The sequence below is a fragment of the Mesocricetus auratus genome, unplaced genomic scaffold, assembly GCF_017639785.1.
Source record: "Mesocricetus auratus isolate SY011 unplaced genomic scaffold, BCM_Maur_2.0 Super-Scaffold_4256, whole genome shotgun sequence".
Lineage (NCBI taxonomy): Eukaryota > Metazoa > Chordata > Mammalia > Rodentia > Cricetidae > Mesocricetus > Mesocricetus auratus.
In genome coordinates this window covers 32,178,495-32,204,964 of record NW_024429182.1, presented here as the reverse complement: position 1 = coordinate 32,204,964, position 26,470 = coordinate 32,178,495, and the positions used below count along the sequence as shown (strand labels likewise).

The following is a 26,470-nucleotide window of genomic DNA, read 5'->3' as shown; positions in this document are numbered from 1 at the left end:
GTCTATCTCAGAGAACATAGCTGGTCTTCATTCTCTCAGAAGAGATGAAAAATATATGAGAACAAAACCTTTCCAGAACACTCTAGAGATGTTAACATTATTGACTCACATCTGAGCTTATGAAAACCTCAGCCACTCTCTACTACTATCCTTCATGGAGATGGGAAGGGGAAGTTCAGACCCTTGTGTCAATCACAGAAGCATGGAGCACCTGGGCTTCTCCCTGCATTGCTACACTTGTAGATATATTTCCTCCTGAGCCAATATTTTTCTAACAAAAAAAATCTTATTCAAAAATGGGCACAGTCCAAGGTATGTCTCATGGTCCAAGTCAAGTTTCTCCATGAGGCATATCTCAAACAGAAGACACTGAGCTAAAAGATGCTGGATTCTTTATTATATAAACAGGGAAGTATTAATATGGAATTTGTTGTTGCAACATCCTCCTGCAGCCTTTGGGCTTGGCCGCAGAAGTAGTGATTACTTCTGCCATACTGCCATAGCTTCATAAATCCCTCCCACACTGGCTAGCTGCACTAATGTGACCACATACATTCCATCTCCTCTGTTGAAATGTAGTGTTTTCTTTCTGTTCAAGTATTCTCAGAGCTTAATTAAAGCAGTCAGCTACCTAGTAATTACTTCCCCTGTCCATCTTTCCAGCTCTGCATTGTCTTCCCTTGAACTGATTTTTGACTACAGCCCCTGCTTGAGCTAGTTTAGGAAGTGTGGGGAGGGAGTAGCTACAAAGACCCTAGGATCTTGAGCGTTTCTCTCCTCCTTCCTTTCATGTAATAAAAAATGGAATGGCTGCAAAGGATCCAAGGTTGATTTGTAATGCGCATGAGTGTTTGTGTAATTTTCATATGCCTACTTCTAAAAATTGAAGGCTGTCATTTCAGTAGCGAGAACTAGCTTTCTGCTCCCCCATCTCTCCCACACCGAGTCGGTTTAAATTTCCCCAGCATTGATAAGTCCTTTAGTAATTTTCCTTCCAAGCGTTACCTACAACGCAAACTCACACACTCTAATGACTAGCTCTCCCCACTGATACTGCCCCCTGTCTCATGATCTGGGTCACACCCACAGAGATGCTCTTCTCTATGATCCTGCTCATTCTCATTTGGGGCACATTCTTTGCTCCCAGCCACACACTTTGCTAGGGCACAGTCCCTTTCTCTGCGTGCTCTTACATAAACACTTTGCATATGCTCCAAAGTCAGATTCCATGTCCCTTCTCCCTTTTAATTTTTCTGAATCTTCCCATTTTTCCACTCTAATGGCCATTTCCTTTTGTCTTGGTGGTGGCACTGTCATTTCATTTCATAGAGATGTGTTCCTGCTATGCACACATCCAGCAATACATCACAGAAGACACAGTAGGTGTGTGTGTGTGTGTGCCATGCACACATGCAGTCACATATCACAGAAAACACAGAAGACACAGTAGGTGTGTGTGTGTGTGTGTGTGCGCGTGCCACACACATGCAGCCGCACATCATAGAAGTCAAAAGTGATTGTAAGTACATTCCTTTGTGCTATCATTACTATTTTCAAATATATACAGTGTTCTAGAACAATGTTTGTGGAAGAAACACACAACTCAAGAGAGTGGATAACAAATCTCCAATGGCTGTTAAGGGTTCATTAATCTACACTTACTCTTTAGGGCAGTCCACAAAGGCAGACTGAACCAGGCGTTCGTTCACACAGCTCAAAGGGAGGAACAGGTCAAGGCAGCACAAACGCCCTTCAGTTGAGAATATATTAGGAAATAACCAATTGAAGTCTTAACAGAAATTAAACTTTTAAAAATCCACATATTTGGGGAGTTTATTTCTATCATTAATTGATGGGGAAGTCCTGTATATATGTCAATAAAGCACTGTTGGCCAATAGGGAAGCAAGATAGGTGGGACTAGGAGTCCAGGAGGAGTCTGGGTAGAAGAAACACAGGGAGTCAAGCTGTAACAGCCATAGGGGTAAGAAGTCTGGAACCTTTCTCTGGCAAGAAAAATACTTAGATGGGTTAAATACTTAAGTCAGAGATAGCCAGTAAGAAACAAGCAAACAGCCAACAGCTTCATAATTAATACAGTGTCTTGTGTATTATTTGGGGACTACAACGCGGCAGAGCCTAAGCAACTGGTGGGGAAAAATCAAAGTGGCTGGCAAGGAAAAAGCTTCTTTCAACAGTCAGTTTTCATTCATGCCAAATTTTACTAGATAATATATGTACTCATCTAAATTCACTACATGGTTTCACTACTCAAAGCTGTATATTGCCTCTCAGAATATGCAAAAGAGTCATCTTTCCAAGGAAATACTAAATCATTACATTTATGTAGGTATTTCATATCTCTCATTCACCTGAAAAGGCTGGGGGTGAATGCAACTTTCTCCCATGCTTTAAAATATTCTAGGAAATTCTAGGCAAGGGAACTCCAAACTTTCAATCCTACTCATTTCCTGACAATCTACTCTGCTGATGATCTGACTCTGAGTAAGGGATGGGGCCATAGCCCTAGGAGCTAAGGTCACACACTCAGCCTTTAAAATTCTCATGCTATCTAACCTCCACCTTGGAGGTCACACTGCCAAAAGAAGAACTTCAATGATGTTATTTATGTGACTGCACAAACTCATTTTGCTAAGGATACCAGTGTATGCTAGGCTAGTGCTCTACCACACAGCTATTCTCACCTCTCCTGCCCTTGTCTAAGGACTATCTTTTGCACTGGACCATCTGAAATGAGGCCTTGGGGACTAGATTCCTCTAGAGCATGCCTTCAGTCTGTGAGAGCCCTGCTATGATATCTCCATGTTAAGAATCTACTTTACTTTGGGAGAGAATGGTACCATTTTATCCTTCTTTTTAACATTCACTCACCACTTGCAAATGGCTCAATCTCTTCTCCAAAAAATATTAATACATAAGTAAAGTAACTTCGCCCCGGGAATGCTGATTAACGAAACACACATTTAAGGCAAGGATGGGAAAGATGAGGAGGACTGTAAAAGGTCATGTGTAGTGTAAGGATGGAATACCAGGAGCAATGTCTCAAGCGACACTGGCCTCTCTGAGTCAGTAGGGCAGCTAGAGAGAAGTCCCAATGAAGGAGGAGAAGCAGACAAGGGGGTCAGCGGTTCTGCACAGGTTCTCCACTCTGGAGAATGCAGTTCAAGTCCCCTTTCCCATCCACACAACCTAGCCCTGGCAGGTTTTAGCACATGAGCTTTTGTTCTCAAGGGCTACAAGGAGCTCTAAACTCAGCGGTTGGCTGTCTCTAACTCTGCTCTCCAATGTTCCAAGGCCTCGTGGTGCTTGTCTGTCATAATTACCTGCACCCCCTTGGGAAGATGCTATTATTGGAAGTAATTTCACATTCTGACACCACGGGAAGCTAGCACAAGTTGTAGCTACTTCAGATCTCTGCAAAGAGCCCCGTGTGCTGGAAACTTTCAGATCACTAGAAATAAAGGAAATACTCTTACATATACATGTGTATGAAAGGCAGGAGATGACCATGGAAAGACGCACTGCCCTTTCTTCCCCAGCAATGCTGCAATGTAGAAGGAAGACTGAGGAGTCAAACAGCCAATGTTTCAAGTCAGTGTGAGAGCCATTTTTTTAATCTGACTTTTAAAAAAATCAAGGATTTTTTATATCAGAAAATAAGTAGACCATGTCTTTTAGTTCATCTATCAGATAATAGTAAAATTGAAAAGTAGAGACAACTAGTAGGGGAGATGATTCATCTGGTGTAGGTGATTGCTGCCAAGCCTGATTATCAAAGTTCAAGTCCCTGGGACCCACACATGGTGGAAGGCAGAAACCAATTCTGAATTTCATATGCATATCATTTCTTGGCATACATGTACATGCATACACATGCATACATGCACATGTGATGGGGAAGTCCTGTGTATATGTCAATAAAGCACTGTTGGCCAATAGGGAAGCAAGATAGGTGGGACTAGGAGTCCAGGAGGACTCTGGGTAGGAGAAACACAGGGAGTCAAGATATAACAGCCATAGGGGTAAGAAGTCCGGACCCTTTTCTCCAGTAAGAGAAATACTTAAATTAACAATTATGGAGTAAATACTTAAGTCAGAGCTGTCCAGTAAGAAACAAGCAAATGGCCAACAGCTTCATAATTAATACAGTGTCCTGTGTGTTATTTGGTGACTACAACGTGTTAGAGCCCAGGCGACTGGTGGGGAAAAATCAAAGTGGCTGGCAAGGAAAAGGCTTCACTCAACATACATGTACACACACACACACACACACACACACACACACACTTTTTTCAAAGTAGAGACAACCAAGAACTAATACACTATCTTCCTAAGGATCCTCTTTCACTGTCCAAAGAAACTTGTTTGAGCTTTTTGAGTGGAAATATAAGTCTGTTGACAATGGAAGGATGGTCCAAGCCTCTACAGAGCTCCCAGAGTAATGAAACACCAAGAAAAGGCAGCATGTGGGATACGAGCAACTTAATTTTTCCCTCAGACCATGACGATCAAAAGAATCTTTCTATTCATTCAGGGAGACACCCCCAGCCTTCTCCCTCCCTACTGCAGGAACCAAGCAAATTCCTTAGTCTCTCGTGTTATTACCACAGCTGAAATGGGTGTCCCCCTGTGCCAACTCTCTAATCAGTTTCAAAGTATGTTTTGTTGGTTCTCATTGATGCCACTCAAAGGAACCGGTCACTCGTGGTCTCAAAAGTTTTACAACAAATTGTATGATTAAACTTCTTAAACATGTCTGTCCATTACTAATCCTCTTTTGCCAACATCCCTTTCAGAGAAAAATTGCAGTGGTGCATAGTGCCTGATTTATATTTCATTTTGAGAACAGGAAGTGAAGGGATTAAAGTTAAGGATTAAAACACTTACTCTTCACTGCATTTTTTTTCTTTTCCCAAATGGCTTCTTGGTTGCCATGGTTACTGTTCACTGGTCCTTAGCCCCGAATTCATGCCTCTTTGCATTAATAAAATATTTTAAATGAGACTTCATGAAAAAACAATAGAGGAAGTATTTCTAAGTTCAATAAGCCTTAAAAGAATTTTCTTTTTTTAAAAAAAATCTATTTTTCGTTGTCCTTTTATTGGTAAGTTCAAGAGGGAAACTCGAATTAAAAGGCAGTGGAGGGATGCAATCTAAAGAGGAACAATGCAAACTCAGAATTATTCATCAGGGGCACAGAGGAATCACTCTGCGATAATAAGTTGGTCCCCTGCTTATAAACCAGTGTTTGGAGGAAGATTAAGTGTCTCTGGGAATTTCTCAAATGTTGCAACACCATGTAAACAGCAAAACTGCACGTAAATGTGGTATTGCCATTCCAAATTGCAAATACCAGGCAGGAAATGAAGGTCTGAGGTTTTCACTGCCACAGTTAATTTAATCAAACCAACATAAATATCCCTGCTTTCTAGCCAAGGCCCTGTAGCTCCTAGTGTCAGCAGCTCACAGGAGTGGAGCCAGAAGGTAGTACCAATGAAAGCATGCTGTCAGGGCGAGAGATGTCTCCCTGAGCAGGGTATGTGCCTTAAGCCTAGTGAGGAATCCAGAAGAAAGTGTGGTATTGCCAAGCAAGTGAACATAAGCGTATCTGAAATGTTCTTTTACAAACACTCCACTGACACTCAGTTTAGAATGTGATGCCTACATTCCTTTACAAGGCCAAAGAAAACTGAGGACATGAAACACAATGCAAGTTCTATTCAAGTCTATTTGGTTTTCTTTTAACTGTGTCAAATGCTTGCTGGGATGTATGTGTGCCTGTGCCACATGTGTGTCTGGTACCTACGGAGACCAGAAGAGGGCACTGAATCACCTAGAACTGGAGTTACAGATGTTTGTGAGCTCTCATGTGGGTGCTGGGAACTGAAGCCAGCTCTTCTCCAAGAGAAGCAGCTGTGTTCTAAAGAGAAACCAGTGCCAGCATACTGTACAGTGAGTTGAGTGTCACTATCTCAAGACACATGTGGAGGCCAATTCTTGCCTTTAATGTGTATGTCAAGGTGTGGAGAGCTGATGTTTTACTTAGATCACTCAAAGTGAAGTGGGCTTTGTATTTAACAAAACCGCCAACAAGGAAGGAGGAAGTATCCCTCCTACCAGAGAGTGCAAGACATTTACTAAGTCCATGCAGGGTCAGCATCTCCTACAATCACACACCAGCAAGGGGTTGGGGAAAAAGGCTCTTTAATGTGAGTATGAAGATCAGAGGAGGCAAGGGATTTTCCCCAGGGTAAGAGATGGGTTTCAGGCTCAATTCCAAAGCTATTTTTGTTCTTTCATGAGAGCTCAGTCAAAATGATGACTGCCACAGGGGAGGGTTTAATGAAAACAGAGCTTAATCAACATGGTGGGACAGCAGGGTGGACTTTGTAAAAGTGATGTCACATCAGAAACCTTCCAAAGAGGCAAAATATAAAAAAATTACTCTATAAAATGCATCTGTAGGAAAATTTCTATGAGTAAAATATCCACATGGCAAATCAAGTTTCAAAAATGCCAAGCCACTAAAAAATCTGCAATGCATGCGATGACTTAGTTAATAGCTATTAAATAACTACCTCAAATCAATACAAAAACCCTCCATTGAAAGTTAGAAAAGATCACAATCATTCATGAATATGAAACAAAAATGGCTAGTAATGTTGAAAAAAACTGAATATCCAAAACCCAGGAAAAGAATACTTGTATAATAATTAATGTCTAGTAGTTATCTAACAAATTCTGTCTGTTTCCTCATATTTGTAAAGTATAAGAAAATTTTGATTTCATATAGTCCTAACAGAGAGTTGAGTTAATTATTTCTGTAACGTCATGCCAACATTATGTTGCTAGGAATTTATTTAAACTATATCATTGTATGTACTATATAATTGTTCATAATACTGAAAACCTTTAAACAGCCTAGATGTCTCAAGGTAGAAGGCTGGTTAAGACAAATGCAGTGTACCTTAGAAGGCAACAGACAAAACAAACAATAATATATATATATATATATATATATCTTTGGTTTTATTCTTTTATTCTTTTTATTTAATAATATATAGCAATTGCAGTGCTATGTTAGTATCTTTTTAATTTCTTTTTTTTAATTGTCTTTTCTCCCGAGGCAGGGTTTTTCTGTTTTTGCCTTTTTAAGATTTATTTATTACATATACAGTGTTCTGCCTACATGCCAGAAGAGGGCGCCAGATTGAATTGTAGATGGTTGTGAGCCACCATGTGGGTGCTGGGAATTGAACTCAGGACCTCTGGAAGAGCAGCCAGTGCTCTTAACCTCTAAGCCATCTCTCCAGCCCTTTAATTTCTTTATATTGCATGCATGCTTGCTTTTTTTAAATATGGAAACATACGTGGACAGATATGCATCAGTACTAAGTCATCATGATTCATTAATTCAAATGCATATTTTAACATATCTGAAATCAAGGCATGTTATTCCCAATGGTATCTTGCTTTCAATGAAAGTGTATGTATTTACAAACATGTATAACTTATGTAATTTTAAAAAGAGGATTGCTTGGACTCTTAGAATGATAAATTATTTTCCTTTACCTCAGTACTGGGGACTGAGGGGGTTGATTGCAGGGTCTTACATACCTTAGGCACATACTTTACTAGGCATGAGAAAGCATGGAACGACTGTGTTACTATTTGACTTGTAAGTTTTCATGGAGGTGCATGTTAAAGGAGAAACAACACCTAATGGAAGGTGAGAAAAAGAGAATAAAGAGCAGGAAAGGGAAGAAGAAAGTCGAAGACAGGACTGGGGTAATGAGGAAATCTGGGACCTAAGGCTTGGCAGACTCTGCTACGAAAAGCGCTTGTAAATGTGATTAAGGACATATACGTTGGGAGGTGGACACAGAGCTTGAAAGGAGATTAAGATATATCCAGGCCTGAATTTCAGGAAAACAAAAAAGACCAAGCCAAGGAATGTAACATGACGAGACAGCTAAGGCTTCATGCCTGGGAAGACTCTAAAAGAATCACAGGCTGCTGAACTGTACAGGAAGGAGGCCATGAGAACACAGGATGGAGTCACAGGGAACACCCAGAGAATCACATTCTATTTATACGCCATTGGGGGAAAACCACACACTCAGTGAGCCGATTCCAGGAAGACATTTAGCAGTCTCTCATGACAGCAATTTGAAAGATGGAGAAAGCTAGAATTGATGGTAGCACAGCTGGGTGCAGACACAGACGGTGAACCACAGTATCGAAAGAATGTTGATTAATGGAAATATGCCAACCTAACTAATTGCCTGTCTCCTTTCACCCCAAATCACTAATTCATTCCCCATGTTAGAACCATGATTATCTCCCTAAATCAAAGGTCTGACCACAGTCTACACTCACCATCTTACAGGGCAGGTAAGGCCCATCAACATGAGTTCCCTTGCAAACTTACCCACCCTCAATGCTTGCCTCAGTATGTTTCAGATACTCACTATGAAAGTGTGTGTTCCAGCACCAGGAAATGGAGACCAAAGAGTCCCATGAGATACATTTGATAATGCATGTAGTCAGAGAAAGATGTGGAGAACTGGGGATATTAACCCAAGATTTCTATGTACATCAGCAAGGTCACTCTCAAAATAAAGTTTCCTTGGAGACAGACTTAAACATGTAATGGGTGTTTTAGGCTTTTAGCTCTCTATATAAGGAATTTACAGACATGTTAGACTTGGTAATGGTACAATGAAGATTTCTTTAAAAGTCAGAAAGCTTCAGATGACTTGAAGAGGCTTTCTGAATATCTCTTTAAGGGTGTGTGTGTGTGTGTGTGTGTGTGTCTTTCACGTGTCTGCCTATGTGTTCATGCATGTATGTGTAGAGGCCAGTAATAAACTCTAGGCATCCTCTTTGCCTCCATCTTACTTTGTAAGACGGGACGTTTCACTGGACTCATCATTTCAGCTAGACAAATCCACGTGTCTCTGTACTCCCAACACTGGTCCTAGGCATATGTTGCTATGCTTCCATTTTTCATGAGTCCATCTGAATTCAGGTCTTCATGATTACACAACAAACACCTAACCCACTAAGCCATCTTCCTAGCCCATTCTTGGGTTTTCTGATTTTGATGCACTGCTAGGCTGCAGGGTGGAGGTGACACTTAGGGACCTTCTAATGATGCTAAATATAATGGCAGCTCAGCTCTTATAGGAGGCCCTGCAGTGTAGCTATAGAAAGTCCCCATCTTCAAAAGCTGCTTTGACAAAAGAACTTTCTACTCTGGTTAAAAGAATAAATAGCCTCAGAGAGGCAGCTACTATCTGTAATCCTTCAACAGCTAACTCAAGCTACTCAACCAACCGAGGAAACAGTGAACATTTCAGACATCGCATGACACCTTGCCAGCGTTTGTAAAGAGAACTCTGGATTGCCAAGTGGGAGAAAATTCTTTCGCCAAAACATTTTGTGGAATGCCAAGATTGCAAACAGCATGTCAAGACTTAATGGATGGCTTTGCATTAGGCACCATTAACTAACTCTGGCACATATTCTGTGGGCCGCTTGGCTTGCAGGAAAGCGGCCTACCACCTCTGCCATCACACTTGGCTCCCTTCCAACTTCTAAGCCTTTTTGCTTCTCAGGAACAAACCAGAGAGAGTAGACACAGCGATAAAAAAAATCCATCCCGGGTCTAAAGGCCAAAGAAATAAAATAAGGTAATGTACACATTCACGATGACTCTGAAATGTGGAAGTACCAGCTGCAGGGACCCAAGCCCTTTCTTAATATCAATCACTATTGCCATGATCACCATTGACGCCTCTGAATCTCACACAGAGTCTGGATCTCACCTGATGCTTACATGGCAGCTGCAGAAGGCTTCAAGATGCTACATGACTTAAGCAAACATAGAACTCAGTAGAACAAGAAAAATGTTCCCTTCTCTTTAGAAAATTCTTGCTTTATCTCACTTTTGCCTCTTTTTATGTGTATGGACATTTTGCTTACACGTATGTACATGCACCACAGTGGCTGGAACTGGAGTTACAGATGATTATGAATCTTTCTATGGGTGCCAGGAATTGAATCTAGGTTCTCTGGAAGAGCAGCCAGTGCTCTTCAATGCTGAGGTATCTGTCCAGCTCCTCATTTTGACCTCTACTTCTACTTAGTAAAGCCAGTTTCCTCCACAGAAATGGAGTAACAAATCATTGACATGCCCAACACTAACCCATGCTGTCATCACACACCAAGGTCCTGTGACTCTCCCATGCTTGCCCCTTTCTGAGTGAAGGACAGCAATGACCTCTGTGTGTGGATTTTCTCATTGCTAATTATTACAAACTTGGAAAAGAACAACTGATCAAAGGGTCCATCATTAAAGTGGGTGACAGAAAGATTGGAATTCAGGCCCTTGACTCAGTCTATACCAAAAGAACAGCAGATAATCCAAACAGTGGAAATCAAATGAGTAATAAATAAGACAGTAAGTAAATTGGTAAGGCTGTGAATTTAGATAAGGCTGACTCAGAAAAGTCAGCATCTACAATGGTCACAAGGTAGAGCCATACACCTGCCATCCACACAGCAGGATTAGGGAAGGTCTATAGTGTCAGGCAGTGATTCTCAACCAGAGGCTTTGTAAAAACAGGCATTTGAGTGGTCAGACTGTCCAGCAGAGTTTTCAAAAACACATTTTTAAAAAAAACTTTTCGAGACAGGGTTTCTCTGTGCAGCTCTGTAGACCAGGCTAGCTTCCAACTCTAAGAGATCCACCTGCCTTTGCCTCCTGAGTGCTGGGATTAAAGGTGTGTGCCACCACTGCCTGGCTCAAAAATGTTTTGTTTTGGTTTGGTTTTTTGTTTTAAAGGACAAATTAAAGATTTTTTGAAAATGAAAAAAAGAGTGAATAGATTATCAGTTTATAGTCACATCATAACCTGCTTCCAGTAGTTATTTTTAAGCAGCTAAGATCACTTGAAGGGGAAAATTAATTAATGGGATATGTAAAGCACATCATTGTTAGCTACTGAAATTTCAACAACCTCTTAGTGTTCTCTAGGAAAACCCTGTAATGGATAAGACATAATTCCCCTAAGAATAGCCAGCTGTGATTGAACATACACAATATGCCAGGCACCATGTTCAGTGTTTTAATTATTCTCTCAATAGGACATGGACACTGCATTAATAAACATACAGTTACGACAGAATCACTGATGTGTAAGTTTTGACATATCATGATAAAGTTGCACGACTGCATAATTTCCAATATTACAAAGCAATATTTAAGTTAAAAAAACAACTCCTTTAAGGCACAATAATCTTCCAATCTCTCAGCATGATGTTCCTAAATTAATTGGCTTGAACGTATTTACTCTGAACATTCAATGCTATAATCAAAGAGAGTAAGGCCAGGTATATCTGATAATTAATTCCTTTCCCTTTTCCTAACATCAATGTAAAGGACACTTAGAAGTTCTCGACGCCCCATTCTCATGTCACTAGTCCGGTCCTTCAAGTAAAGAACTCTCAGTTAAAATGTATCATAATGGATTCTAGTGGAGGTCAGCTTTATGTCTCTACTTAGCTAGCCTATATAGTCCATGCCTGTCAACAAAACATCCACAAACCTAAGTATTGCTGTGAAGATATTATGCAAATGTGATTAACATCTGCAGTCAGATGACTCTACACTAAAAGAGATTACCTGATAATTTCTGTGGGCCTGTTCTAATCAACAGAACTGAAGCCTCCTGAGGAGAATTCAGCCTGTGGAGTACAGTTCCACCCCTGTCAATCAACCCAGGAATACAGGAACTCCACAATTATCTCTTTGTCCCTTCCCCTCACCATTTACACTCAGTCCATCACTACTTTCTCAGCTCTCATTTTAATCCAGACTGCTTCCTTGTCACAACCGTGCACAGACTCAGGACTCTGGCCATTGCTTATAGTCTGCTTCCATTCTCCAACTAACCAGCAACAACAATCAACCCCCATCTTATCAAAATCCAGCTCGAATTTCTGTGCTGGCTATGGCAACTTGACACAAAGTAGAATCAGTTTGGAAGAAGGGACGTCAATTGAGAAAATCCCCCTACTGACTGGGTCTGTGATTATGCCTGTGGTGCATTTTCTATTTATGATCTATGTCTGACTTGGGAGGCTCACTTCCCCTTGGGCAGTGTCACCTCTGACCAGGTGCTCTTGGACTGTATAAGCAGGCATGCTCATCAAGCTAAGAGGAGCAAGCCAGTAAGCAGCACTTTTCCATGGCCTCTACTTCAGCTCCTCCCTCCAGGTTCCTGCTTTAAGTTCTTGCCCTAACTTTGCTTGACAGTGACCTGAAAGTTGTAAGCTTGGATAAATTCTTCTCCCAAAGTTACTTTTGGTTATGATATTTTATCACAGCAACAGAAACCCTAACTCAGGCTGCGTCTCAGACTGCCTCTAGGGAAAGGACTATGTCTTAGCATTTCATATACTCAAACATGTAACAAAATCTCAGACATACAAAAATCTTGAGAAACTACTTGTGGAATAATTTGAATATTTTAAAATTCAATGCTAGAGGAATCAATACAAAAGAGCAAAGAAGGCAAAAAATTCTTATTTGGGCAACATCTTGGAGGAAGGTAGACATAACCAAAGTCATACAAATAATACAAACGTTCACAAGGTGTCTTGCTTTTGCCTTATAGTCTTAATTTCAGAATGTCAGTGAAATCTGTGGAACCTCTATAAAGCAAAAACCATTTTTTGGCTTATCTTTGGGGGAACAATCTTGAGCTTCCTAAAACTACCTATTTTCATCCATCCATCTATAGACTACTCACCAATAGCCTATGAACCCTCAGGACAGAATCTTTGGGCAGAATCAAGCATTGCAGGTCTAAACATTAATTCCTTCTGGTTTGGGTCCATTTCCTTTCCTTTTTATGAACCATTTTTGCAGCAGCCATATGTTCCTGAAAGACAGGCTGCAGCAATATCTGAGAGATGGCTCCTCCAAGAATACTCAATTCTCAAGGAGGAAAGTGTTTCCAAGGACATTGTTCATCTGTTGTCAGTCACAATGGGCTGCCAAGGATGGCTGCTACGTGACACAACAATGCTTCCCTCCTGAAATAGCTCCTCTTTCACCTCTGGGGCTGAGGGTTTGCCTTTCAAACTAGCTGCAAAGACAGGAAAATGGAAAAACTGGGGGAATGTGACTTGTTAAGTCATGATGCAATTCGAGGCACTGTTTAAAAGAAACTTGTACCTCTCAGGGTCCAATCCAAACACTTTGGGGACAAGGGCACCTGCCCAGTATCCACCATGAAAAGTTTTTGCATCAGGCGTATCCAAGCCCTTGTGTGAAGTCACCCTGAAAATAAATCTTCACAACTCAGAGAGCCAAGATACAAACAAATGTGAAAGTATTACCCAGGAGAGCTAAGACTGAGTTTAGCTGAAGCTGAAAACGGAAGGCAAGCACGAACTTGCAGAGGAAGCGGCAATCACACAGAGATGCGAGTGCTTTGGAAGACGAGAAGAAGAAGGGGACACCTGAGAAGGGCAGTGTGGGGCTGTTTCCTGAGAGCTCAAGACACAGCACGGAGGCTGCAAAGGCTATGTGGCAACACTTTTCTTTCCAAATCTGTATCAAGGATGCCAAAACATCATTAAAAGAAAGAGAATGAGAAACATAAGATGTCCTGCCAGTCAGTCAATCAGAAAAAACACCGACTTCCATAAGGTAGCTGTGCCTGGGCACTGGACTGCCCCAAACTGACCACTAAAGCACCCGTCCGAGGGTCTTCATTCGTCTTCATGTGGTTTGTCAGAAAGATATGAAACACCCACTATTCCACCATCTTTGTTTTTCTATGTTGGATTTTGGTTCCAAGTGAGAGTTCTCAGTAGGATTAGAAATAAGATGATCTTACTATCTACAACAAAGTTTTGTGATATAATCAAGAACAATGGCTTCAAGGAATAAAACACAAGACCTCACTCCAGGATGTGTTACATTTGTTGCTGCTGTGGAATACTACCTTAACTATGTGAAGGTGTGTTATATTTGTTTCTGATGCCTTTGTTAATGATGTAAAGAAGGTGTTACATTTGTTCTTGCTCTATTTGTTTAATTACATTAACAAATATACTGTTTTGTTTCCCTCTTGCCTTTCTAAGGCACCTGATTGGTCCAATAAGCTGAATGACAAACAGCTAGGCAGGAAAGGGAGAGACGGGGCTGGAGGGCAGAAAGAATAAGTAGGAGGAGAAATCAAGGCAAGAGAAGGAAAAAAGGAGAGAAGGAGAGACACCTGAGGCTAGAAGCCAGGCAGCCACCAGCCACCCAGACACTGGAGGAAGCAGGAAAGTAAGATGTATAAAAAAAAAGAGAGAAAGGTAAAAAGCCCCAAGGCAAAATATAGATTAAACAGGTTAATTTAAATTAAAAGAAATAGCTAGAAACAAACATAAGCTAGGTCAAGCATTCATAGCTAATAAGAAGTCTCCATGTCATGATTTGGGAACTGGTTGGTGGTCCAAGAGAAAGCCTGCTATACAAGGCGTCACTTCTTAACAGCTTTGACATTTGCCAAGGTATTCCATGTTCCATGTCACAAGGGAATGTACAGGCATGACTTCTCACAGATAACTCTTCTGCATGAAATCAAGTGTCTCCACTAGACCTTCCATCTTAGTAGTGCAGAGACAGCCTCACTTCACTCAGAATCCTCAGGACCAGCCAAGTCCTGCTAACCAGACTCCAAGAAACACAAGTGATGACCACCTGAGTTTTGGTATTTGGCAGGAGGTAGAAGACACTAAGTTTCAATGACTAGTCACTCTTTTGCCACCCCAACTAAATAGGATGGGCTGAAGAAAGAGGGATTAAGCTCCGGCTAAAGTGGTGGCACATCTATGCATATGCTCCCAAAACTGAGGATGCCAAAACAGGAAGATTCCAAGTTCAAGGCCAGCATGAGCTATATAGTGGTACCCTGTCTCAAAAACAAACAAACCAACCAACAAACAAAGCAAAAACCTTAAGATGACCCAGACAACTATTCCTAAGGAGTTAGCAATATCAGGTTCTTTGAAAGTCAGCTCAAACTGAAGTACAATAAATTGACTGAACTCAGTAGTTTTCTTATAATACTGCAACCAATGAATTTTTTCCCATTTCCGAAGTGGCAATATCTGTGTCCTTCTCCTCAGTTCCTGAGTGACTTTTCTAGACTGTCCCACTTCAACAGACCCCTCCTGTTATCAGTCCTTCACTGTCATCCTTCTTTGCACTGATGTCACACCAATTTTCTGTGTTTACTGTCATTGGAATGTCAGTCTAAGATGGCAGGAAACACATCTCTTCTGTGTGTTTGTTTCCTATAGTTCTAACAAGTACCCAGCACATAGTAGATAATTAATAAATGTTTACAAAATTAATAATGAAACTTTGAGACACTTTTAAAATAACTACTGGTAGCTTTGTGAGATGCCGTGAAGGAAAGGATTCTTTGGTCTGTCATCTTCGCTAAGGAATATTAGTGTATCACAAGAACCTAAGAACTCTGTTAAGAAGAAAACCACTGAATATGATTCAGCTCAGTGTTTACTCAACTTATGTAGAAATAAATAACTTTTAAGAAAAAGTACCTAGGAGGCTAGAGAGATCACTCAGCAGTAAAGAGCAGTTAAACTCTTGCAGAGGACTTGGGTTCAACTCCCATTACCCATAGGTGGCTCACAGCCAACCATAACTCCAGTTCCATGGTACCCAATGCCCTTTTCTGACCTCTAGGGGAACCAGGCAAAGTGGTGGTGAACAGACATACATGCAGGGAAAGCACTCACACCCTCAAACTAACATAAACCTAGAAACAAAAACAATACAAAACAAAGAAAACCTATCTAATAACACCCCATGGAAATTGTTCCAAGATCAGTGAATGGGCCACAGCTTTCATCACAGTTAAGACCTTGGGCCATCATCCCAGAGACAGTGACTGTATTTTCCTGTAAAGATGAATGCAGCCACTCTGAACATAAAAAATAAAAACCAAAAATACCACATGTCTATTTCATTCACTGGTCATTCTCACTGACAACCTTCAAGTCCTTTTTCAACTCCTACAAGTGTGAATTCTTCTAAACAGCCCCTATCAACAAGTAGCATCAACCCACTTCAAAAATAAAGGTGGTATTACACTGGGCCAAGTTATCATAGAAGCCAGTTCCAAGTAGCAATCATTATCAATATATGGTTGAATTTGTGATGATTTGCAAGGATGTTTTTCATTAAAATATAATCATTTATTTTCATCACTAGTTTTTTGGGTTTTTTTTTGTTCACCAAAAGTATTTCTTCCAAGAGCATCTCCCAGAAACTTTCTTGAAATTAAGTTCCTCTCAGCTGAGGGTTATGGGGATCCACATGTGTCCCACCACCGTTCTGAGTTGTGATGTCAGTCATTTATCACCAGTGCAATGATGTAAAGATGTCTGAGAGCTGTTAAAAAAGACAACTTTGCACTCCTTGAGTATCATCCCCATAACAGAAGAATCATCCTCACACCCGCCCACCGAGGTAGTGTTACTAAAGTGTGAATGGAGAGTTGGGTTCCCTTATCCCATGGTCACAACTGTGGGGCAGGCCTATTCCTAGTCCTCTATCAGTGATTTTAACTGATTCCCATAGAGGAACAAGGGAGAGATAGTGAAAGGCAACTGTAAATCTGGAGAGGCACTTAAACACATACCCCACCTGCCAAAATAAAACTAGACCAAAGCACAAAACAATTAATTTCTGGATACACCAATTTAAAAGAAAGTATTTTTCCAGCTATCTTGTCATTGTTTCAAGAACTACATACTGCAAGGTGAACCTTTGGGTTCCTTAATGAAGTATATAGTTCGAGGTGATTTGGGGGAAAGGTGGTGGCTTCAAACAGTCTGAAGAATCACCAGTTTCACTTGAAGAAACCCACATTAAGTTAACTGCCCTCACATAGCCAGAAAGCCATAAAAATTGCCTCTAAGAATGCAATATAAACATTTTTAATTGCAGCAGCTTGTGTCAAGGTCCCAAAAGTGAATATCAATGATATTCAAGCAATCAAGGGTCAATGTCTAACAAACATTTAGCGACTCATACAAAATTCAGAATCTTTAAGAAAGTACAGAACGGAGAAAGATTCATGTCACCTCTAACTTTTGGCCAGGCATTGCTTATATTCATTTTTTAAAAAGTCCATTTGACAACAAGCTGGAGTTGAAGGAAACCCCAGTTCATGGCACTTCCAAGGTGAAAATGAAAAATTCTGATAAAACTCACAGCCTTGAGAAGAATTTCAAGTGGCCTACTGTCTTAGTCTTCTCTTCATTCACCCATACATGAGAAGAACTGAAGGACAGATTCTGTGCCTTTTGCTCTGGAGGCTAAATTCTATTCTCAGCGGAGACTATACTGGTGGCTTGAATACTTTCTTACTTGCTCTATCAGTGTGCAACAAACATTTGATGAACAAGGCTGGATGTCTTTTGGCTGAGAAGATGTGTGTGTGTGTGTGTGAGTGTGTGTGTGTGTGTGTGTGTGTGACTTATGCAAACACAAAAACTTCTCTCTGAGTGCAACAATCCAAACTCTCCCTGTTCTTTTCATTTTCTTTATACAGCTCGAATACTGTTTGGCTGAGACTGCAGGTCCATCTTAGTTTTAGTGGTACGTATCATGTGATACAAAGGGCAGTATCCTCATGGTCAGGGCACCACTCAACAGCGGCTTGCCCCCCTGATATACATTATCTTATGGGGGCTTTGTTACTGCCTACAATTTCAGGGTTGGGCCTCATAAAGCTGGCTACATTAAGACCAAACTAATGTCATTTAGTGTCTAGGGGGAGGTTAAGAAGAGGATTAGAGGGAGGCAGGCAGGCAGGGGATATTAAACAAGTCCATGACTAACAGGGTGTGACAGAAAAGAGTTTTACTCTTTTCAACAAAACAATTCCCTACGGCTGAGCCCATTTCTCCACTGTGCCTTTATCACCTTGGAATTTTTATGGTTATTTTTGATGAATTCACATTTTTGTAAAGCCCTTTTTGAAATCATGCCAGTTTTCAATTTTTAATTAAAGTCGTAAATAATCTTAATTCTGCCCTAAAAGGTTTATTGTTTCTTTCTTTTTTTACTATTGAGGCCAGGAAATATTTCAAATACCAAGTCTTGACATGAGTGAGCAATTAGAAGCTCTCTAAGGTCTAGTGACAACATTGTACCGTGTAAATATAACACACCGGGATATCGGCTTGAGATTTCGCAGCGTGGACAGACTGATTTTAGGTTTATCAGCAGCTGCTTCTCTTGGGAATGACACTGCCTCTTTTGTTGGAGGAAGCAACTTTCATCATTTTAATTTCATGAATTAACCATTGCAGATTTAGAAATGACTTTTTGGAAAGTAAACACTGTAAATTTGTCACTGAGGGCTGAACAAGGAAAGTCAACAAAGTCTGATTCAACCGTTTGCACACCGGTGGGCACGTGAGAGAGGGACCACTTCACTTTGCATAAATCAGACTTAAGGAAGAGCTGCAGTGTCTGACATGAGATTACCAGGCCGCTGGAAAGTTCTACCTTTGTTACCTAGACTGCGTGCTGAAGGTTGCAAGGGAACTGTAAATACAATCTATCTTATAGTCTCAAGGTCTTTTTTTTTAATTAATGCTCACACAATCAAAACTACTCTTCCTTTATATGAGGCCAAAACACGCCATTTTTATACAATGAAAGCCATTAACCATCTCTAAAAATGTTCGGTGTGTTCCCACACCTGTGAGCATCATTACTGTTGTTTCCACAGGGGATTAATACTCTTTCCTGCCATGGCAGTAGGCTCTGTGACAGTGTTTTCATCTTACTGATAGTCTTACTTATTAGGGACAACTTGTAGGTAGAAAATCGTCTAGAATGGAAATCATCTCTCATCTAGAAGACTGGGCTTTTGCAAAATGAATATAATTTATTCCTTTGAATGTATAAGATACAGACCATGACAAAGCCAACAGACAATGATCCTGCTAAAGGATCCAATTGTGGTCTTTGTGTTATTTTAAGAGGAAGCATTGTTCTTCCAAGTTTATTTACATTAACGAAAATTTCTTTGCTTTTCTAACTTCAAGTCATATCCAAACCATGCCAAGTGATTCTGGATAACAATTTATTGGTATTCTAAAATAAAGAGATTTAAATATATCTCTAGAGAAAAAAACATACAATTGATTTACAAGATTTGTTTTGTAAGTAGTTAAGTGTATCTGTTAAATCCTTGTAGATGAGTGTTTTTCTTTCTCCAAATGAAGACTTTGTTAAGTACTTTCGGTATATAAGCCCTCAACTGGCACTCAAGCCTAGCACCTCAAGACAAAACAAAAATGCAGTATCAAAAAACTATAGAAGATTTCCCAATACCAAATATAAAGTCTCCAAAAGCTATGAAAAATGCACAATTTTGATTAGAAGCCACAGTGACCAGAAAACCCTGACCATAGGGTTCATTTACTTGAAATAAATCTTAATGTGTCCTTAAATTTGTTATAAAGTCTCCTTAAGTCAATCAGGTAACCAACTCAACACAAATGTAGCACTAAAAGAGCCAAGTTAGTGCAACATGTGTCTGTCATGGACAGAAGATCCAGTTTGTTCAAACACTTAAAAGCTTGGGTGTCAGATAGAGCTTGGTGGGTGAAGTGCTCACACGAGAACATAAGGACCAGAGTTCAGTCTGAGTAATAAACCACCTGTGGTGTCATGTGCATGCATGTGGTGGCATGTGCATGTGTACTGATAAGTCACCTGTGACGGCATGGCATGTGCATATGTACTGATAGTAATCTGTGGTGTCATGTGCATGCGTGTGGTGGCATGTGCACGTGTACTGATAAGTCACCTGTGACGGCATGTGCATATGTACTGATAATAATCTGTGGTGACATGTGCATGCGTGTGGTGGCGTGTGCATTCACTACTTGAGAGGTGGACATAAAAGCAAAGTGAAGAGCTCCTGAGGAACAATACCCAAGGCTGACTTCTGGCCTCTACACAGAGCTGTGCATATATGTGCACCCACCTACACGCGAATATGTCTATGAGCCCACGCCTACCACACAGCCCACAAAAATCAGTTATGAAACAACTTGACAGATAGTAAATTGCCTTTCTCAGAAGGTTTGGAAGACCAGTCAGTCACAGTATTGTGTGACAATCATAAACCAATGAGCACACACTAGCTGGATGACCTTGAACATTTATACCAAATCTGTAACACTGCAACATCCGTAGATTTTGAAATCCGCATTAATCCCTCACTGATGTCAAAGTCAATTTAAGTTCAGTATTTTGTCCCCTCCACCCGAACTTCATACATAGTGCCTATCAACCAGCTTTCCTCAAGCCAAATATGGGGAATGCTCTCTTCAAATACTAGAGTCACCCAAGTTCTTAATTGGAGTGGAAATTACTTGAGCTGATAGTTTTTTTTAAAAAAAGTATTTCTCCAGAAAGAGTTTACAGAAATTTTCATAAAAGCTTTTGGTTATTAACATTTCCTGCGGTAGGTGGCTGGCATTAATTTTCTCTGCAAGCTTCCTCAGAAATTTTTACATGACTGTATTATCTGTGTCAACTACAGCCTTGCTGAGACCTTGGGGAAGATGTCCTCCTCATTATCAAGCATAGGACATCTTCAAAGTCGAAGGCCCTAATGCCTTGCAAAAACTCTATGACTATGACTGCAAGAGTAACTCAAACACACTTTTCCTGACTGGGAAACTCTCTTTGAATTTTACCTTTTTCCTTGCTTGTTGCTCTTTGGAAGAATGCGCCTTCACATGCTTTCTTAGGGAGCTTGGATCTGTGTAGCGTTTTGTACATCCTGGAATTTGACAAGCATAAGGTTTCTGAATGAGAAAAGAGAGAAAGACGGAGCTGTGGTTAAACCATAAAGGTAACAGGGTCGTGCTTTGTTCAGATTGCTCAGAGCAGGAAGTGGCACCAAGTGACAGGTGTGGAGTGCAGGGTAATACTCATGCATGTTAATTAGGACACCCAGGAATTCTGCATCATGGTGATGAGATGAACACACTTTCAAAATGCCCCACAGAGATGCCCTATCCTCGATTTTTAAGAGAATAACCTACATTGCAGTGTAACCATAAAATCTCTTGTAGAATTCTTAATGTGGAAGTTATACTTACATACTTACAGTTATCTGCCTGCCAAAATCTTTGGTACTGTCAGAAATAGTAAACAGATTCTTTAAAGGCTCAGGTAAAGAAGCCGTAGAAAAGTCCAGAAAAGACTGGGTATGGTTCAGAGGGTACCTGATTCAGAAAGAGGAAAAGAATTAAGAAGAAAAATTAGTATAAAGTGAGTAAGAAATAGTAGGTCTCAAACAACAGACACACAAAAACCCAGCCAGAAGAACAGTAATATTAGTCACAGAGAAGTCAAGGCTGAGTGACATGAATGAGCACTTAGTGGAGGGACAAGGGAGCGAATTTGCTCCTTCCAATTCCCTGTGCAGCAGAGAAACAGGAAGTATATGGAAATGAGAGGTATGTCCCCAAGGGTTTGGCACCTAAGATAGACATGAATGCATGACCTAGGTGGGATCTTGACTTACTTTAGATTGATTAATTGAATAACCTAAGATTATGTTTCTAGAATTGCTGGGCACTGTATTAAATTCTAAGTAACTCTACCAATAAATTATGGGTAAAGAAGAACCAGGCCCTTATCTCATTTATTCTTTTTAAGTGAGCAATTATTAGCTAAAAGCACTTGTTAAGAAGTTTCCATGGGGGAACATAGATTTTGCTTTAACCTGGGAATCTCTTCTGAGTTCATTCGGCCTTCCTGAACTAGCCTTCCCTACTCTGCCTTCACCTCAGAGGAGCAAGCAGCCAATAGCCATCCTTCAGGATGAGCACACACACTCACGGCTTTGAGTGAGAGTAGGTACTTCACGGAAACAGTTTTATGAACACTGGTGTGCTCTAAGAATCTACGCCACCCTAAGTGGGGTGGTGAATGCCATTTGACATTTGATTTAAAATATTCTTGGAGAAAGCCTAATCCATACCATTCCTCCCAAGTAGCCTTGAGGCCTCCCCTGTGTATGACACTTGAGGGCAGGATGCCCAATCGACTGTCAGGCTCTGATGTGGACAACAGTGCTATCCTGTCATTTTATCTCTGATTACCCAAGCTTTATGTGACATGTTATACTCCATCAATAGAGGCATTTCATGATTTTCCAGCTGTCCTGAATAATCACTTCTTTTATTTAGGCTTAAGATGTTAATAGAGAAATGTATTAACAAAAATTTTCAGTGTTATTATAGCAATTTCAATAATCTTTGTGAGAAAACCATTTGCCTGAGTAAAGAATCTATTTAGTTGAAAAAGATACCTTTATCCAAAAATTGTGACAGTTTTTGTATAAGGAGTGATTAACAGAAAGGAACCTAAATACAAGTTATACATTCTTCAAAGAGCTACAGTTAGCTTTGGAAAGCAAGCATTTAATTTATTTACCAATTTGTTAAAGGAAGTAAACATTTGAATAGGAGACAGTTTGGATCTTAAGGAAAAACGAGAAAATCTTTTTAAATGAGATAAAAATGACCAAGTTTTAAGAGATGCTGCACTGAATTCCAATCATAAAATCATTATCTTAGGCAGCTTTATTTAAAAGCTTTTAAAGGACCATACATCTTTATTGCTGAAATTACTTTATAAAATGTTTTATGTTACTAGCTAAAATTGGCGCTAAAGAAGAGTATTGTTGAAAAACAACATGTTTCCTCAAGTACAGCTTTGAAACCACAGAGAACTGGTTAATGGAATGATTTCTCAAGACAATTTTGTTTTATGAATGGTCACATTTCCATGATAAGGCTTAATGACAAGCTGGAAAATAAACTGGATCAGACTAAGACCATTTCAGATACAACAAAATAGGACATTAAACATAATTTATTCTTATTTTTCTATGTTGAAAAATTTCAGCACTTTCCACATATTTATATAATATTCCATTCTATTGGCTCTGAACAAATCAATGAATCCACTCTGGCTAAAGCAGTAAAAGTTTATGCTTTGCCCATGTTTCAGGTATTTACCAGAGAAACCATCACATCTATGCATATCAGGAGATAATTCTGTTTAGAAAGGTTATATGACATACATATCTAAAATGACTTCTACAATATGACTAATAGAGACTAATATAAAATGTAATAAATATGTCAACTATAACATCAAAAGAATCTTAAATATGTATGAGAAGGTGTGTAGAAATAACAGTATCTTTTCAAAATTCAGGCTCTGATGTAGTTTAATAATAGACATCAGAATGTTAACACTGAGAAAGTACTGTCATGAATACATTATTTGCAAGAACGTGGGATAAGAGATCCGTGATGTGTATAATGCATTTATCCCAACGGCTTTGTCAAGTGAATTGAAATTACACAGCATCTACCTGGCCTCCTGTAAAGAAAATGGCATCAAAGCTTGAGAAGGCAAAGAAGTGTTATCTACATAATGGGGGAAATAAAAGACAAAAGTTACATAGAAACAGCGTTTGCAAGGAGCAAAATGTAGCAGCATTAAGGGAGTTGAGGGTGTGAAAATAAAAACTCAATTGTTCTCATAAGGCTGGTATAAAAGGATTGTGGCTGCTAACACAGAAAAAGCATGTATGAAGTGAATTCTGGGAAGGATCTGCTCTGTCTTTTTAGATCAACTGCAGGTAAGAATAACAGATGGCTTCTAAAACAAAAGACCAGATTCACACTCAACACACGCTGGCTGAAAAGTTAGGTCAAGAGAGTAAGAACCAGGGTCAACACTAGCTCTGTACGTCATATTCCTCCTAATTGCATACACTGTCTAGTTTGGGACAGCCAGATACATTCATAATCACTTTAGTTATCTCTAGTGGCCATTCTGTGTGCCAGCATCTACTGCATGATAGCCCTTGAACTACTTCTGCTTTCTACAGACAAGGGACTAAAGAACCCCTTGGTCCCAGAAACTTCTAATATGTAGCATAAATTCACAACTACAAAAAATTAAAATTAAAAAAATGAAGCGGCCACACAGGGTACCCCCAGGAGCACTCTACTGTGTTCTGCTGTGCTTGGCACTACCCCTGGGACCTACAGACCATAAAGCAAACACCTCCACCATCTTGCCATCAGAGGGGCCCTCTGGCACACACAGCTGAGGCTGGAAGGTGGCAAGCCTCTGCCATCCTTACAGTGTCAAGATGAGTTCTCTGGTGCTTGGCACGGTCACTGGAGTTGCTGAAAGCCTTCTGGCAGCCCGGGTGCTGGCACAGGTATGGCTTCTCACCAGTGTGGCTCCGCAAGTGAATCTTGAGGTTCTCAAGCCTTGAAAAGGCCTTCTTGCAGCCTTCAAACTGTAAAAAGAAAACACAGTTCAGTTATTGAGAAGGACCCCAAATGCCTGAGATGAGGGAAGAAAAACAACCATTAGTTTGTACTTAGCTAACAGTAAGATGAAATTAAATCCAAACAGTAGCAAATACTGTTTCTAAAAATACCCATATGTTTATGTGAATTGCATCTTTCCCACAGCATATAGATGCCACGTTCCATACCAGATTTTGGTTCCAAACTGATTTCTGTGATTACTTATGTCAGAGAAAATTCCCTGTGAGCCATCTGGCTCAATCAATAGAAACATAGTAATGTGTATCTTAAAGGGTTATTAAAAAATTAACACACTTTTCTACTTCCAAATTGCTCTACATTGAAGGAACATGGAGGGAAGAAACTTTCAGCAGCTAAGAAACTAGTAAGAGAAATCAGAGTAACACATGAAAGAAAAAAAAAAGACAGGAAAGGTCTAAGAATATAGGATAAAGAAAGGTGGTACCCACTACATCAGGTCAATCAGACACATCTTTAAATATCTGACCAGGTTTTTCAACTTCCAAATGAGGGGCCAATGTCAACATGTAGGGTGATGCCAAGCAGAATACGTTTTCAAAATGCATTTTAAAGGGAACTAGGAGACAGAAAACTCACTTAGCACTAAATCATCCCAAATAAAATAACCATTATTATTATTATAGAAATCTCACCACTTAGATATGAATAAGAGAAAGATAAAAAGGTTGACGATTTTTAAATGCATGTTTATATTTTGTTAATAACACATATTGAGAGTAGCATTAATTTTATATCTTTTGTGGGCAAATTATCAGTTACTATTATAGGGTCACAATCAGGTTAACATTTAAAATGACAGAAGGAAATGTATTGAAGAAACCCTAGAAGTAAATGATTATTGAGATGAAGACATCTTTGGTGCAAAGCCCTAGAAAAGTTATGTGAATTTAAGTACATTTAATTCCATTAAAGTTCTCTTTAGTAAGTCGTAAGGGATATGGGAAACAAAAGATGGTATGCTTAGAGTGATTAAGAAATCTGAGAGGATTTTTTTGAGGAATGTAAGGGGAATAGAACTGACCTGGATACAAGTAAGGAGGATAAGAGAAGGACTGTTTCCATTCAAAATTAGGGGACATTATTTAGATGTAGTCTACAAGGACCTCAAAAACTGCCTTGGTTTCCTCATTGACTACAACAGATGGTGTAGGACACTGGTTGTGAAGGTTTCAAGAGTTGGAAATTTCATCCCTAAGTGAAAGATGAACTAAGTAGAAAGAATAGTCAAGTATATCACAGCTTCATCTATTTAAGTTGATCACATTCTGCATGCTGGAGTATTTTAAGACATTTATGAAAGTTGCACTTATTTTTGATTGAGAGTTATACATGTCTCACAGACATATGTTGGTTTATTTCAATTTTGATATTTTGCTTAAAATAATTTTTGGTGTTTTCCTGATTTCTATTTCACATAAAAAATAAATTTAGCTGAACGAAGGAAGAATGCTGACAAAGCTGACGACTTTTTCACAGCCAAGAGTATATAATGCCACACTGCTAGGGAGTGGGGAAGCTCTGCAATTTATGGGGCCTTATTTCTGCAAATTTTCAAATACATCTCAAGTTTAGGGATCAAAGAGTTCTAATTTAACTCCTAATTAATAGCTAAAAGGTCTCTGACAAACAAATGTGTACTTTTAAGGTTCGCTCTGAACGAAGACTCTGAGCAAAGTCCTGGAGCCCAGTTTATTTTGCTTGGAATTACCTGGTCCAGCACACTTAGGTCTGAAATGAGTTTGTGGTTTTGGACGTTTTGAGCCTGTAGCCTCTTTCTTAGCAAGGCTCTTTTGTAGGGCAGATGTCATCCTGGAGCCTGTTCCAGTGGTACATACCTGAATTGGGTGGGACACTTATCTCTTGCACTTCTACAGTCACCTCAAACCTTGCAGAGAAAGCTGCATTGTTTTTGGTGCCCATGTGAGCGTGGGA

General features: G+C 39.9%; 1 protein-coding gene across 1 annotated transcript in view; it reads right to left on the bottom strand.

Moving 5' to 3' along the window:
* Positions 1-26,470, bottom strand: part of Glis3 (GLIS family zinc finger 3) — a 407,081-nt gene that overhangs the window by 71,576 nt on the left and 309,035 nt on the right. Inside the window, 2 exon segments of the mRNA XM_040745944.1 lie at positions 20,843-20,953; positions 24,322-24,483. Of these exon segments, the coding sequence (XP_040601878.1) occupies positions 20,843-20,953; positions 24,322-24,483 (273 nt within the window).